We start from the raw sequence: 16,069 nt of genomic DNA on the forward strand, positions 1-16,069 counted from the left end.
CCTTTACCCCATCTCTCCAACCTTTTCGAGGACGACCCCTAGCCCGCCTTCCTTTCCTTATGGATTTATATGCTCTCCGTGTCTTTCTACTATGATCCATTCTCTCTAAATGACCAAACCACCTCAACAACCCCTCTTCAGCCCTCTGACTAATAATTTTATTAACTCTACACCTTCTCTTAATTTCCACACTCCGAATTTTCTGCATAATATTTACACCACACATTGCTCTTAGACAGGACATCTCCACTGCCTCCAACCGCTTCCTCGCTGCAGCGTAAACAACCCAAGCTTCACACCCATATAAGAGTGTTGGTACCACTATACTTTCGTACATGCCCTTCTTTGCCTCCATAGATAGCGTTTTTTTCTCCACATGTACCTCAGAGCACCACTCACCATTTTTCCTTCATCATTTCTATGGTTAACCTCATCCTTCATAAACCCATCCGCTGACACGTCAACTCCCAAATATCTGAAAACAAACTTCTTCCATACTACCTCTCTAATGTGATATCCAATTTTTCTTTATCTAAATCATTTGATTCCCTCATTACCTTACTTTTATCTACGTTCACTTTCAATTTTCTACCTTTACATACCCTCCCAAACTCGTCCACTAACCTTTGCAACTTTTCTTTAGAATCTCTCATAAGCACAGTACCATCAGCAAAAAGTAACTGTGTCAGCTCCAATTTTGTATTTGATTCCCCATAATTTAATCCCACCCCTCTCCCGAACACCCTCGCATTTACATCTTTTATAACCCCATCTATAAATATATTACACAACCATGGTGACATTACACATCCCTGTCTAAGACCTACTTTCTCAGGTAAGTAGTCTCTCTCTCTTCTACACACCCTAACCTGAGCCTCACTATCCTCATATAAACTCTTTTCACCATTTAGTAACTTACTACCTATTCCATATACTTGCAATATCTGCCACATTGCTCCCCTATCCACTATCATATGCCTTTTCTAAATCCATAAATGCAACGAAAACTTCCCTACCTTTATCTAAAAATACTGTTCACATATATGCATCAATGTTACTAAACACTTGATCTACACATCCCCCTACCCAGTCTAAAGCCTCCTTGCTCATCCGAAATCCAACTCTCTGTCACCCCTCTAATTCTTTCAATAATAAATAACCTTACCGTACACTTTTCCTGGCATACTCAGTAAACTTATTCCCGTATAATTTTTACAATATCTTTTGTCCCTCTTCCCTTTATATAAAGGAACTATGCATGCGCTCTGCCAATCCCTAGGTACCTTCCTCTCTCTCTCTCTCTCTCTCTCTCTCTCTCTCTCTCTCTCTCTCTATATATATATATATATATATATATATATATATATATATATATATATATATATATATATATACAAGGAATTCGCAAGAGCAGGCGAAATATACACAAACACTGATCTCTGGCCGAAAGAGACTCGAACCTACGAACCTTGGAACAAGGTACGCAGTGCTTTACCACTCTCACCACACTGGACCAATACCTCGGCGCCTAGCTCACGCTAGACGTTGATCCAAGGCAGCCAGCTTTCAGGGAGAAGGCTTACAGCTTTTAATCTCATCCCCTGCATGCATCAGCCTTACTAGAGATTTTAACAATGCAAGGAATTCGCAAGAGCAGGCGAAATATACACAAACACTGATCTCTGGCAGAAGGAGACTCGAACCTATGAACCTCGTTGGTTGATGCATGCAGGAGATGAAATAGCTAATACCGCCTGCCTGAATGCTGGCTGCTTTGGATCAAAACGTCTAGCGTTGGCTGGGCGCCAAGTTATTGGGCCAGTGTGGTGAGAATGGTAAAGCACTACGTACCTTGTTCCAAGGGTCGTAGGTTCGAGGTATTGGTCCAGTGTGGGAGGGTGGTTAGAGCACTGTGTAAATTGTCCCAAGGTTCGTAGATTCGAATCTCCTTCGACTCATATATATATATATATATATATATATATATATATATATATATATATATATATATATATATATATATATGAGTTCCTTGATAATGTGAGTAGTCACGAAAGCGCTTGGAATTTCTCTATTCTTTCAGAGTGGTTGTTTTGCATATATATATATATATATATATATATATATATATATATATATATATATATATATATATATATATATATATATATAATGTCGTGCCGAATATGTAAAACTGGTCAATTAGCAAGAACTCATTTAAAATTAAGTCCTTTCTAAAATTTTCTCTTATACGTTTAAAGATATATTTTTTTCATTAATGTTGATGTAAAAATTTATCATTTTGTACCAAAAGGAACTTAGAAAACTTACCTAACCTTATTATAACAAGAACAATTTATTTTAGCCTAACCCAACTAAATATATTTTAGATTTGTTTACAGTAATTTAATACTAAACAAACACAGTGAAATATATTTTTTTCGTTAGGTTCAGAATGATTTTGGTGAAATTATTGCATACACAAATTTTCACTTGTCCTATATGGCAATATGAGCGTTGCTATTTATGCCAAGATCGCAAGTTCTGCCTATTTGGCACTACACACACACACACACACACACACACACACACACACACACACACACACACACACACACACACACAAATATATATATATATATATATATATATATATATATATATATATATATATATATATATATATAAGGCAAATCCCAAGCCATTAGCAAATATAAAGCTCTCAGTGTAAGCTCATTTGATGTTGATGTTTGACGAAGTCACGTGAGCACATTAAAACCCCAGGTAGTGGCTGATAAATGAACTCGCTAAGACCCCAGGTAGTGGCTGATACGTGAGCCCATTAAGACCCCAGATAGTCACTGATAATTTAGCCCATTAAGACCCCAGGTAGTAGCTGATAAGTGAGCTCCTTAAGACCCCAGGTAGTAGCTGATAAGTGAACTCATTAAGACCCCAGGTAGTCACTGATAATTGAGCCCATTAAGATCCCAGGATGTCGCTGATAAGTGAGTTCATTAAGACCCCAAGTAGTCGGTGACAACTGATCTTATTAACACCACATATAGTCGTTTATAACTAAGCATATTAATGCCACAAGTAGCCAGTGATATCTAGGCTCAGTAATTACATAACTGAACCCCCTGCCAAGAAACTTCTTCATCGTTATCCAACATAACATACACACCCGCCCGTCCCCTACAGGTGGGTCTCAGATCCAACTTACCCAACATTCTCGGCCGTCCCTTATAGGTCCGTCTCAAATCTAACCAACCCAGCATTCTTCACGTGGCTCTCCACCCTCATGTACTAGTGTACTATTTAGCCAGTGAGATCTGCTTGTGACTTGATAAAGCCCACTGTGTGGGCGAAACGTTGTCAGTAAAGGATCGCATTATAGTGCATTTGTGTTTATTTTTGCAATATCCCAGGCAGCAGGGTAAAAATTACCAGCAAGTGGTATATACTTAACGCCATGTAACTCAAAGTCAAAAAATCATAATTAACTTACTGAAATTATCAACCTCGTGCACAACTGAATTTGTTTTTTCATATCTGAATAAAATTGCATTAATAACCCAAATGCATCGAATATATATAAAAATATCAAGTATGCAAATTATACAATTACAGTAAGCTATATCACAATGAATATTTTTTATATAAAAATAAGGGGCATATTTTGTCCCCTTGTTACCTACCTTTCTCGGAGAAATAGTATTAAAATTATTAAAATTAATATTACATCAGCATGAATATTCTTCACAAAATAATATAATTTGATAGAGAGACAGGACACAGATACGTTAAAAATATGTTTATAAGAGGAAGAAGAGAATTGAGAGAGACCGTGATGAAGAAAGATGGAAAGAAGGCAATGAAAGTTAGAGATGAGGAAATACCGTGTTCAGTAGTAGCAGGTACTATGTATGTGTTCAGTAGTAGCAGGTACTGTGTATGTGTTCAGTAGTAGCAGGTACTATGTATGTGTTCAGTAGTAGCAGGTACTGTGTATGTGTTCAGTAGTAGCAGGTACTATGTATGTGTTCAGTAGTAGCAGGTACTGTGTATGTGTTCAGTAGTAGCAGGTACTATGTATGTGTTCAGTAGTAGCAGGTACTATGTATGTGTTCAGTAGTAGCAGGTACTATGTATGTGCTCAGTAGTAGCAGGTACTATGTATGTGTTCAGTAGTAGCAGGTACTGTGTATGTGTTCAGTAGTAGCAGGTACTATGTATGTGTTCAGTAGTAGCAGGTACTATGTATGTGTTCAGTAGTAGCAGGTACTATGTATGTGTTCAGTAGTAGCAGGTACTATGTATGTGTTCAGTAGTAGCAGGTACTATGTATGTGTTCAGTAGTAGCAGGTACTATGTATGTGTCCAGTAGTAGCAGGTACTATGTATGTGTTCAGTAGTAGCAGGTACTATGTATGTGTTCAGTAGTAGCAGGTACTATGTATGTGTTCAGTAGTAGCAGGTACTATGTATGTGTTCAGTAGTAGCAGGTACTATGTATGTGTTCAGTAGTAGCAGGTACTATGTATATGTTCAGTAGTAGCAGGTACTATGTATGTGTTCAGTAGTAGCAGGTACTATGTATGTGTTCAGTAGTAGCAGGTACTATGTATGTGTTCAGTAGTAGCAGGTACTGTGTATGTGTTCAGTAGTAGCAGGTACTGTGTATGTGTTCAGTAGTAGCAGGTACTATGTATGTGTTCAGTAGTAGCAGGTACTATGTATGTGTTCAGTAGTAGCAGGTACTATGTATGTGTTCAGTAGTAGCAGGTACTATGTATGTGTTCAGTAGTAGCAGGTACTGTGTATGTGTTCAGTAGTAGCAGGTACTATGTATGTGTTCAGTAGTAGCAGGTACTATGTATGTGTTCAGTAGTAGCAGGTACTATGTATGTGTTCAGTAGTAGCAGGTACTATGTATGTGTTCAGTAGTAGCAGGTACTATGTATGTGTTCAGTAGTAGCAGGTACTATGTATGTGTTCAGTAGTAGCAGGTACTATGTATGTGTTCAGTAGTAGCAGGTACTATGTATGTGTTCAGTAGTAGCAGGTACTATGTATGTGTTCAGTAGTAGCAGGTACTATGTATGTGTTCAGTAGTAGCAGGTACTATGTATGTGTTCAGTAGTAGCAGGTACTATGTATGTGTTCAGTAGTAGCAGGTACTATGTATGTGTTCAGTAGTAGCAGGTACTATGTATGTGTTCAGTAGTAGCAGGTACTATGTATGTGTTCAGTAGTAGCAGGTACTATGTATGTGTTCAGTAGTAGCAGGTACTGTGTATGTGTTCAGTAGTAGCAGGTACTATGTATGTGTTCAGTAGTAGCAGGTACTATGTATGTGTTCAGTAGTAGCAGGTACTATGTATGTGCTCAGTAGTAGCAGGTACTGTGTATGTGTTCAGTAGTAGCAGGTACTGTGTATGTGTTCAGTAGTAGCAGGTACTATGTATGTGTTCAGTAGTAGCAGGTACTATGTATGTGTTCAGTAGTAGCAGGTACTATGTATGTGTTCAGTAGTAGCAGGTACTATGTATGTGTTCAGTAGTAGCAGGTACTATGTATGTGTTCAGTAGTAGCAGGTACTATGTATGTGTTCAGTAGTAGCAGGTACTATGTATGTGTTCAGTAGTAGCAGGTACTATGTATGTGTTCAGTAGTAGCAGGTACTATGTATGTGTTCAGTAGTAGCAGGTACTATGTATGTGTTCAGTAGTAGCAGGTACTATGTATGTGTTCAGTAGTAGCAGGTACTGTGTATGTGTTCAGTAGTAGCAGGTACTATGTATGTGTTCAGTAGTAGCAGGTACTATGTATGTGTTCAGTAGTAGCAGGTACTATGTATGTGCTCAGTAGTAGCAGGTACTGTGTATGTGTTCAGTAGTAGCAGGTACTGTGTATGTGTTCAGTAGTAGCAGGTACTATGTATGTGTTCAGTAGTAGCAGGTACTATGTATGTGTTCAGTAGTAGCAGGTACTATGTATGTGTTCAGTAGTAGCAGGTACTATGTATGTGTTCAGTAGTAGCAGGTACTATGTATGTGTTCAGTAGTAGCAGGTACTATGTATGTGTTCAGTAGTAGCAGGTACTATGTATGTGTTCAGTAGTAGCAGGTACTATGTATGTGTTCAGTAGTAGCAGGTACTATGTATGTGTTCAGTAGTAGCAGGTACTATGTATGTGTTCAGTAGTAGCAGGTACTATGTATGTGTTCAGTAGTAGCAGGTACTATGTATGTGTTCAGTAGTAGCAGGTACTGTGTATGTGTTCAGTAGTAGCAGGTACTATGTATGTGTTCAGTAGTAGCAGGTACTATGTATGTGTTCAGTAGTAGCAGGTACTATGTATGTGCTCAGTAGTAGCAGGTACTGTGTATGTGTTCAGTAGTAGCAGGTACTGTGTATGTGTTCAGTAGTAGCAGGTACTATGTATGTGTTCAGTAGTAGCAGGTACTATGCATGTGTCCAGTAGTAGCAGGTACTATGTATGTGTTCAGTAGTAGCAGGTACTATGTATGTGCTCAGTAGTAGCAGGTACTGTGTATGTGTTCAGTAGTAGCAGGTACTATGTATGTGTTCAGTAGTAGCAGGTACTATGTATGTGTTCAGTAGTAGCAGGTACTATGTATGTGTTCAGTAGTAGCAGGTACTATGTATGTGCTCAGTAGTAGCAGGTACTGTGTATGTGTTCAGTAGTAGCAGGTACTGTGCATGTGTTCAGTAGTAGCAGGTACTATGTTTGTGTTCAGTAGTAGCAGGTACTATGTATGTGCTCAGTAGTAGCAGGTACTGTGTATGTGTTCAGTAGTAGCAGGTACTATGTATGTGTTCAGTAGTAGCAGGTACTATGTATGTGTTCAGTAGTAGCAGGTACTATGTATGTGTTCAGTAGTAGCAGGTACTATGTATGTGTTCAGTAGTAGCAGGTACTATGTATGTGTCCAGTAGTAGCAGGTACTATGTATGTGTTCAGTAGTAGCAGGTACTATGTATGTGTTCAGTAGTAGCAGGTACTATGCATGTGTCCAGTAGTAGCAGGTACTATGTATGTGTTCAGTAGTAGCAGGTACTATGCATGTGTCCAGTAGTAGCAGGTACTATGTATGTGTTCAGTAGTAGCAGGTACTATGCATGTGTCCAGTAGTAGCAGGTACTATGTATGTGTCCAGTAGTAGCAGGTACTATGTATGTATTCAGTAGTAGCAGGTACTATGCATGTGTTCAACAGTAGAAGGTACTATGCATGTGTTCAGAAATAGCAGGTACTATGTATGTGTTCAGTAGTAGCAGGTACTATGCATGCGTTCAGTAGTAGCAGGTACTATATGTGTCCAGTAGTAGCAGGTGCTATGTATGTGTTCAGTAGTAGAAGGTACTATGTATGTGTTCAGTAGTAGCAGGTACTTTGCATGTGTTCAGTAGAAGCAGGTACTATGTATGTGTTCAGTAGTAGCAGGTACTATGCATGTGTCCAGTAGCAGCAGGTACTATGTATGTGTTCAGTAGTAGCAGGTACTATGTGTTCATTAGTAGCAGGTACTATGTATGTGTCAAGTAGTAGCAGGTACTATGTATGTGTTCAGTAGTAGCAGGTACTATGTATGTGTTCAGTAGTAGAAGGTACTATGCATGTGTTCAGTAGAAGCAGGTACTATGTATGTGTTCAGTAGTAGTAGGTACTATGCATGTGTCCAGTAGTAGCAGGTACTATGTATGTGTTCAGTAGTAGCAGGTACTATGCATGTGTCCAGTAGTAGCAGGTACTATGTATGTGTTCAGTAATAGCAGGTACTATGCATGTGTTCAGTAGTAGCAGGTACACTTCACAAGTTCAACAGAAGCAGGTACACTCCACATATGGAGCAGAAGCAGTACACTCCACATATGGAGCAGAAGCAGTACACTCCACATATGCAGCAGAAGCAGTACACTCCACATATTCAGCAGGAGCAGGTACAAACAAATGTCTCGAGAAACTGCCTAAATCATAAGAAGCAGAGAACTTGCCAAACTCATTAGCTAGATCACTAAACACGAACTATATCTACCACAGAATACCAAGAACACATTTTTAGGACCAATAATAATTTCACTAAACGCACTCACTCTACTTAGAACCATACACTACTGTCAAAAAACCATATACTACATCACACACACACACACACACACACAATATATATATATATATATATATATATATATATATATATATATATATATATATATATATATATATATATATATATATATATATATATATATACAATAAGATCACAGTAAACAGGTGATTTCAGAATATGCAAAACAACCACTCTGAAAGAATAGAGAAATTCCAAGCGCTTTCGTGACTACTCACATTATCAAGGAACTATGAAAGTAAAGCATCCAAGGAAGCTATATAAAGGGTCTGGCCAACACCTCACTATCAGATTCCACAACGGTTAAACACCTGACGCGCGCCGGCCCAACTGGACAGGTCCTTTGCACAACTCACCAACAAACTATTCTACCCAAGAAAATTTAAAAATTATTATTTGTCCAGAGTATTATTAAATTCTTCCCAAATTCTTTTAATTATAAATGGATCTAATTTATATAAACCAAAGGAAATATTCATATTATTGTCAAAACTGTTTTTTATGAGACAAGATTCAATTATATTCCTGTCGACCATGGACTTGCTTGATACTACTTTCTCAACTTTTTGAAAATCAATTGGATGGTTAAAATCTCTTACATGAATAAATAGAGCATTGGAATCTTGTCCAGTTTTAATGCTATATTTATGTTGTTTTAATCTTAGTTCGAGATTTTTACCAGTTTGACCGTAATAAACTTTATCGCAAATTTTACAAGGAATCTTATAGACACATCCATCAGCATTTTGGGGGGAATTCTTTATCAAATGTTTTTTTACTGTATCAAGATTTCTGAATACAACTTTAATATTAAAAGTCTTAAGCAGAGAAGGCATATCAACCAAGTTTTCATGGTAAGGGAGAACCAACATATTTTTAGTTGAATAAGGCTGGTTGTCCCTTTTTGGATTGTAAAAAGTATTTCTAGCAACTTTAAAATATTTATCAATTACATTTCTTGGGTATTTTAAATCATTACCTATTTCATAAATTTTGGATATTTCCTCATCTATGAACTCAGGACTACAAATTCGTAAAGCTCTCAAAAACATTGATGAGAAAACAGAGAGTTTGACTATCTTGATGCGAGGAATAATAGTGGACATAGGAACAGTTATTTGTAGGTTTTCTGTAAATTTTAAATTTGAATTCATTATTACCCTTAATAATTAAAACATCTAGAAAAGGCAATGAGTTATTTTCTTCAAACTCAACAGTAAAATTTATAGAATGTAGATATACCCCATTTCCTTGGAAAATTAAATAACTTAGCCCATTCTATAAACTTTACTGTTGAGTTTGAAGAAAATAACTCATTGCCTTTTCTAGATGTTTTAATTATTAAGGGTAATAATGAATTCAAATTTAAAATTTACAGAAAACCTACAAATAACTGTTCCTATGTCCACTATTATTCCTCGCATCAAGATAGTCAAACTGTCTGTTTTCTCATCAATGTTTTTGAGAGCTTTACGAATTTGTAGTCCTTAGTTCATAGATGAGGAAATATCCAAAATTTATGAAATAGTTAATGATTTAAAATACCCAAGAAATGTAATTGATAAATCTTTTAAAGTTGCTAGAAATACTTTTTACAATCCAAAAAGGGACAACCAGCCTTATTCAACTAAAAATATGTTGGTTCTCCCTTACCATGAAAACTTGGTTGATATGCCTTCTCTTCTTAAGACTTTTAATATTAAAGTTGTATTCAAAAATCTTGATACAGTGAAAAAACTTTTGATAAAGAATTCCCCCCAAAATGCTGATGGATGTGTCTATAAGATTCCTTGTAAAATTTGCGATAAAGTTTATTACGGTCAAACTGGTAAAAATCTCGAACTAAGATTAAAACAACATAAATATAGCATTAAAACTGGACAAGATTCCAATGCTCTATTTATTCATGTAAGAGATTTTAACCATCCAATTGATTTTCAAAAAGTTGAGAAAGTAGTATCAAGCAAGTCGATGGTCGACAGGAATATAATTGAATCTTGTCTCATAAAAAGCAGTTTTGACAATAATATGAATATTTTCTTTGGTTTATATAAATTAGATCCATTTATAATTAAAAGAATTTGAGAAGAATTTAATAATACACTGGACAAATAATAATTTTTAAATTTTCTTGGGTAGAATAGTTTGTTGGTGAGTTGTGCAAAGGACCTGTCCAGTTGGGCCGGCGCGCGTCAGGTGTTTAACCGTTGTGGGATCTGATAGTGAGGTGTTGGCCAGACCCCTTATATAGCTTCCTTGGATGCTTTACTTTCATAGTTCCTTGATAATGTGAGTAGTCACGAAAGCGCTTGGAATTTCTCTATTCTTTCAGAGTGGTTGTTTTGCATATATATATATATATATATATATATATATATATATATATATATATATATATATATATATATATATATATATATATATATATATATATATATTCAGTATATGTTGTTAAAGAAAAGCGTGTTCACTACCCCCTCAGATCTGTAGTACTCGTAGTGGTGGGCGAGGCTGTGGAATAATTGGGCAGAGAATTTGTTTTAAATAAGACAAAGTTGTTCAAAGGAAACAAATATACGTATATCTAACAATACTCATCCAGAGAAATAACTGTACAGGTGAAAGATATTTTGAAGTTAGGATAGAGAAGTCGCTTGGATAGAAAATTGAAACATAGGTTGGCCTGTATATGTTGGCCTAATTCAGAGGTCCTCTTCAGCAGATGTTTATGGCAATTTAATCGAAGCATATGTCTACGTGCTAGCATATCCCCCCTATCACTCCTGTCTTCAAGTGTCGTCAGGTCGATTTCTTTTAACCTCTCCTATTAGGACATACCCCTTAGCTCCGGGACCAGTCTATTTGCAAACTTTTGCAATTTATCTAGTTTCCTTACATGCTTGGCTAGGTGTGGGTTTCAAACTATTGCTGCATACTTCAATATGGGCCTAAAATACAGTGTACGATTCCTTATTGAGATATCGGAATGCTGTTCTTAAGTTTGCTAGGCGCCCATAAGCTGCTGCAGTTATTTGGTTGATGTGCGCCTCAGGAGATGTGCCTGGTGTTCTACTCACACCAAGGTCCTTTTCCTTGAGTGAGGTTTGTAGTCTATGGCCCCCTAGACTGTACTTCGTCTGCGGTCTTCTTTGTCCTTCCCCAATCTTCATGACTTTGAACTTGGTGGGGTTGAACTCCATGAGCCAGTTGCTAGACCAGGTCTGCAGCCTGTCCAGATTCCTTTATAGTTCTGCCTGGTCCTCGTCCAATTGAATTCTTCTCATCAGCTTCATATCATCTGCAAACAACGACACTACGGAGTCTATTCCTTCCGTCATGTCGTTCACAAATGCCAGAAAAAAGCACCGGTCCTAGGACTGACCCCTGTGGAACCCTGCTCGTTACAAGCGCCCACTCTGATGCCTCGCCACGTACAAGGACCCGATGTTGTCTTCCTGATAGGTATTCTCTGATTCATTGCAGTGCCTTCCCTGTTATCCCTGCCTGGTCCTCCAGCTTTTGCACTAATCTCTTGTGTGGAACTGTGTCAAACGTCTTCTTACAGCCCTTGAAAATGCAATCTTCCCACCTCTCTCTTTGTCTTGCCTTACTGCAGTCACCCTGTCATAGAACTCCTTCAGGTTTGTGACACAGGATTTCCCGTCCCTGAAACCGTGCTGGCTGTCAGTGATAAGCTCATTCTTTTCTAGGCGCTCCACCACTCTTCTCCTGATGATCTCCATGACTTTGAATAATATACAAGTCAGTGACACTGGTCTATACTTTAATGCTTTGTGTCTGTCTCCTTTTTTAAAAAATTGGGTTTACATTTGCTGACTTCCATGCCTCAGGTAGCTGCCCACTTTCTATAAATGTGTTGAAGATTGTTAGTGGTACATATAGCGCCTCTGCTCCCTCTCTCAGAACCCATGGAGAGATGTTATCCAGCCCCATCGCCTTTGAGATATCTAGCTCGCTTGGCAGCCTCTTCACTTCTTCCTCGGTTGTGTGTATTGCGTCCAACACTTGAAGGTGTACCTCACCTCTCTGTCTTTCTGGAGTCTCATGTCTCCTCTGTGAACACTTCTTTGAATCTCATGTTGAACTTCTCACATACTTCACGGTCGTTTCTTGTGATCTCGCCTCCTTCCTTCCTCAGCCTGATTATCTGATCCTTGACTGTTGTTTTTTCCCCTGATGTGGCTGTACAACAGCTTCGGGTCAGTTTTAGCTTTCGCTGCAATGTCATTTTCGTATTGCCGTTGGGTCTCCCTTCTTATCTATGTATATTCATTTTTGGCTCTACGACTGCTCTCCTTATTCTCCTGCGTCCTTTGCCTTCTATACTTCTTCCATTCTCTAGCACACTTGGTTTTGGCTTCTCTACACCTTTGAGTAAACCAAGGGCTCACCTTGGCCTTCTCATTATTTCTGTTACCCTTGGTTACAAACCTCTCCTCAGCTTCCTTCCATGTTGTTGTCACTTATTCCATCATCTCGTTTACTGCCTTCCTTGCCAGTTCTCTGTCCCACTGAACCCCGTGTGTGTGTGTGTGTGTGTGTGTGTGTGTACTCACCTAGTTGTACTCACCTAGTTGAGGTTGCGGGGGTCGAGTCCGAGCTCCTGGCCCCGCCTCTTCACTGATCGCTACTAGGTCACTCTCCCTGAGCCGTGAGCTTTATCATACCTCTGCTTAAAGCTATGTATGGATCCTGCCTCCACTACATCGCTTCCCAAACTATTCCACTTACTGACTACTCTGTGGCTGAAGAAATACTTCCTAACATCCCTGTGATTCATCTGTGTCTTCAGCTTCCAACTGTGTCCCCTTGTTACTGTGTCCAATCTCTGGAACATCCTGTCTTTGTCCACCTTGTCAATTCCTCTCAGTATTTTGTATGTATTTTGTGTGTGTGTGTGTGTGTGTGTGTGTGTGTGTGTGTGTGTGTGTGTGTGTGTGTGTGTGTGTGTGTGTGTGTGTGTGTGTGTGACAAATGGTTTTGGGGGTTTTAGGTTCTATTGAAGTATAAGCAAGGTAATATTTATAAGGGGATTCTGGGTTAAATAGTTAGGCAGACTTGAGTGCCTGAACTCTGAAGCAAGACCGGGAATGTTGATACCCGGATCATCTGAACTGTGATGTCAGCACATTTCTGGCAACAATTGTTGAATGTTTGATGGTAAATGTTTCTTTGCTTGGGTCACCCAACTTTAGTTGGAAACTGTGAATATGTAGGTAAGGTAATATATATATATATATATATATATATATATATATATATATATATATATATATATATATATATATATATATATATATATATATATATGTGTGTGTGTGTGTATGTGTGTGTATGTGTGTGTATGTGTGTGTGTGTATGTGTGTGTGTATGTGTGTGTGTGTGTGTGTGTGTGTGTGTGTGTGTGTGTGTGTGTGTGTGTGTGTGTGTGTGTGTGTGTGTGTGTGTGTGTGTGTGACAAATGGTTTTGGGGGTTTTAGGTTCTATTGAAGTATAAGCAAGGTAATATTTATAAGGGGATTCTGGGTTAAATAGTTAGGCAGACTTGAGTGCCTGAACTCTGAAGCAAGACCGGGAATGTTGATACCCGGATCATCTGAACTGTGATCTCAGCACATTTCTGGCAACAATTGTTGAATGTTTGATGGTAAATGTTTCTTTGCTTGGGTCACCCAACTTTAGTTGGAAACTGTGAATCTGTAGGTAAGGTAATATATATATATATATATATATATATATATATATATATATATATATATATATATATATATATATATATATATATATATATATATATATGTGTGTGTATGTGTGTGTATGTGTGTGTGTGTATGTGTGTGTGTGTATGTGTGTGTGTGTGTGTGTGTGTGTGTGTGTGTGTGTGTGTGTGTGTGTGTGTGTGTGTGTGTGTGTGTGTGTCGTGCCGAATAGGTAAAATAGCTCAATTAGCAAGAACTCATTTAAAATTAAGTCCTTTCTATTATTTTCTCTTATACGTGTAAAGATACATTTTTTTCATTTATGTTAATGTAAAAATTAATAATTTTGTTCCAGAAGAACTTTAGAAAACTTACCTAACCTTATTAAAACAAGCGCAATTTAATTTAGCCTAATCCAACTAAATATATTTTAGATAAGTTTACAATAATTCAATAACAAACACAATGAAATATATTTACAAAGACTTTTGCGAAAAATTTTCATATGCAAATTTTCGCTTGCCTTATTCGGCAATAAGAACGCTGCTATTTAAGCCAAAATTGCAAATTTTACCTATTCGGCACGACATATATATTTCTTAGAATGACATGGTGGGTGTGGGTGTGTAAATCAGTCATGGATTGACCGAGGGGTAGGGGGTCACTCTAGAAAAGTCTTGAGGGAAAGGAAAAGGTTTTGTATGCGAGGGTCTTAGACATCCAACATGCAGGTGCAAGCCTATTAGATAAGAGTGAGGACAAGTGGTTTTGCTGGAGATGGGAAGTACAGTGCCTGAACTCTAAAGGAAGGGTGAGAATACTGCAGTTTGTAGAAGTATCTGAGCTGAAATATCAACACGCTTCTTATAAGACAATGTTAGAGTAATGTTGAAAGTGTTCTTTCTTTATGGGTCACCCTATTTTGGTGGGAGACAACCGGTGGGTTATATAAATGGTTATAATCATAAGCATAATTTTTAAAGGGGTGAACCGGCAAGCCAGCGAAGGCCTCGGTCAGATGACCAAAAGTTCCAGTTGTGGGTCATCTTATGACTAAGACCCGCGTCAGGAGGGTCCTGTTTCCTGACAAACCTATTACCTACCCACAAGTGTGTTAAAGGGAACAGTTATTCGAGCAGCATAAACCAGAGTAAAAACATAGATTTGTGTTAGTTATCAATAGCTTATGATATTACGTAGCATTATCGTCCTAGCACATACTAGGAAGCACCAGCTACTATGAATATGTTCCTCAAGGTGTCAATTAAGAGAGAGAGTGAACCATTAACTAGGAACTGGAATCTATTATCCCTTAATAAAAGAATATTACTGGAAGCTACCACCTGACAGTATTTCCAAGAAGATTAAACTTTCCAATAACTGTATTGTGCTAACACCAGAGGCCTAGAAAACAGGCGTTGAAGACGAAGAAATAGGGGTGGGTGCAAGTGTGCAGGAATAAGAGGGTGGGTAAGGAGGGTAGGAGAAATGATGGTGGGGAAAGAAGAAGAAGAAAAAAAAAGAAGGAGGAGGAGGAGGATTAGAAGAGTTCGCCGGCAGGAGAGTTACTTACCCATCAGACTTGTAGTAATCATAAAGTAGAGCAACATGGTGTTGTTCCTCGGAGCCAGGACCATGTATGTTGAGCATAGCAGTGGTAGCAGCGGTCAGCGGGTGCTCACAGTACTGCCGCCAGCTACCCTCGCCACCTGCCTCCTCACTCAACTCATTCATCGCCTGCAAAACACAACAAACTAACATTAATACTTAATGGTATACAGTACCAGCACGTTGATGAATAAGCCACATGTGCAACACACGTCTTAATTGCACCTGTACCTGTTCAAGGTACACCAAAGACACACACACACATTATATATATGTGTATATATATATATATTATATGTCGTGCCGAATAGGCAGAACTTGCGATCTTGGCTTAAATAGCAACGCTCATCTTGCCATATGGGGCAAGTGAAAATTTGTGTATGCAATAATTTCGCCAAAATCATTCTGTAATAAAGTTGGTAGAATTACCGACAATATGTAAAGTAAAAGGACACAAGTGCAACTAATGTGACATTTATTGTGGCAACGTTTCGCTCTCCAGGAGCTTTATCAAGCCATTACAAACAATACATGGACACAGAGGGTATATAAAGGCTCTGAGTGAGGTGCAATACTAGTGAG

General features: G+C 38.2%; 1 protein-coding gene across 1 annotated transcript in view; it reads right to left on the reverse strand.

The window, feature by feature from the left end:
* The window catches only part of grh (grainy head), an 893,472-nt gene extending 877,859 nt beyond the window's left edge, over positions 1 to 15,613 (reverse strand). Inside the window, exon 1 of the mRNA XM_070091236.1 lies at positions 15,453 to 15,613. Coding sequence (XP_069947337.1) covers positions 15,453 to 15,613 — 161 coding nt within the window. The remainder of the gene's footprint in view (positions 1 to 15,452) is intronic.
* Positions 15,614 to 16,069: the final 456 nt, after the last annotated feature.

The sequence above is a fragment of the Cherax quadricarinatus genome, chromosome 34 (genome assembly GCF_038502225.1).
Source record: "Cherax quadricarinatus isolate ZL_2023a chromosome 34, ASM3850222v1, whole genome shotgun sequence".
In the NCBI taxonomy this organism is placed as follows: Eukaryota; Metazoa; Arthropoda; class Malacostraca; order Decapoda; family Parastacidae; genus Cherax; species Cherax quadricarinatus.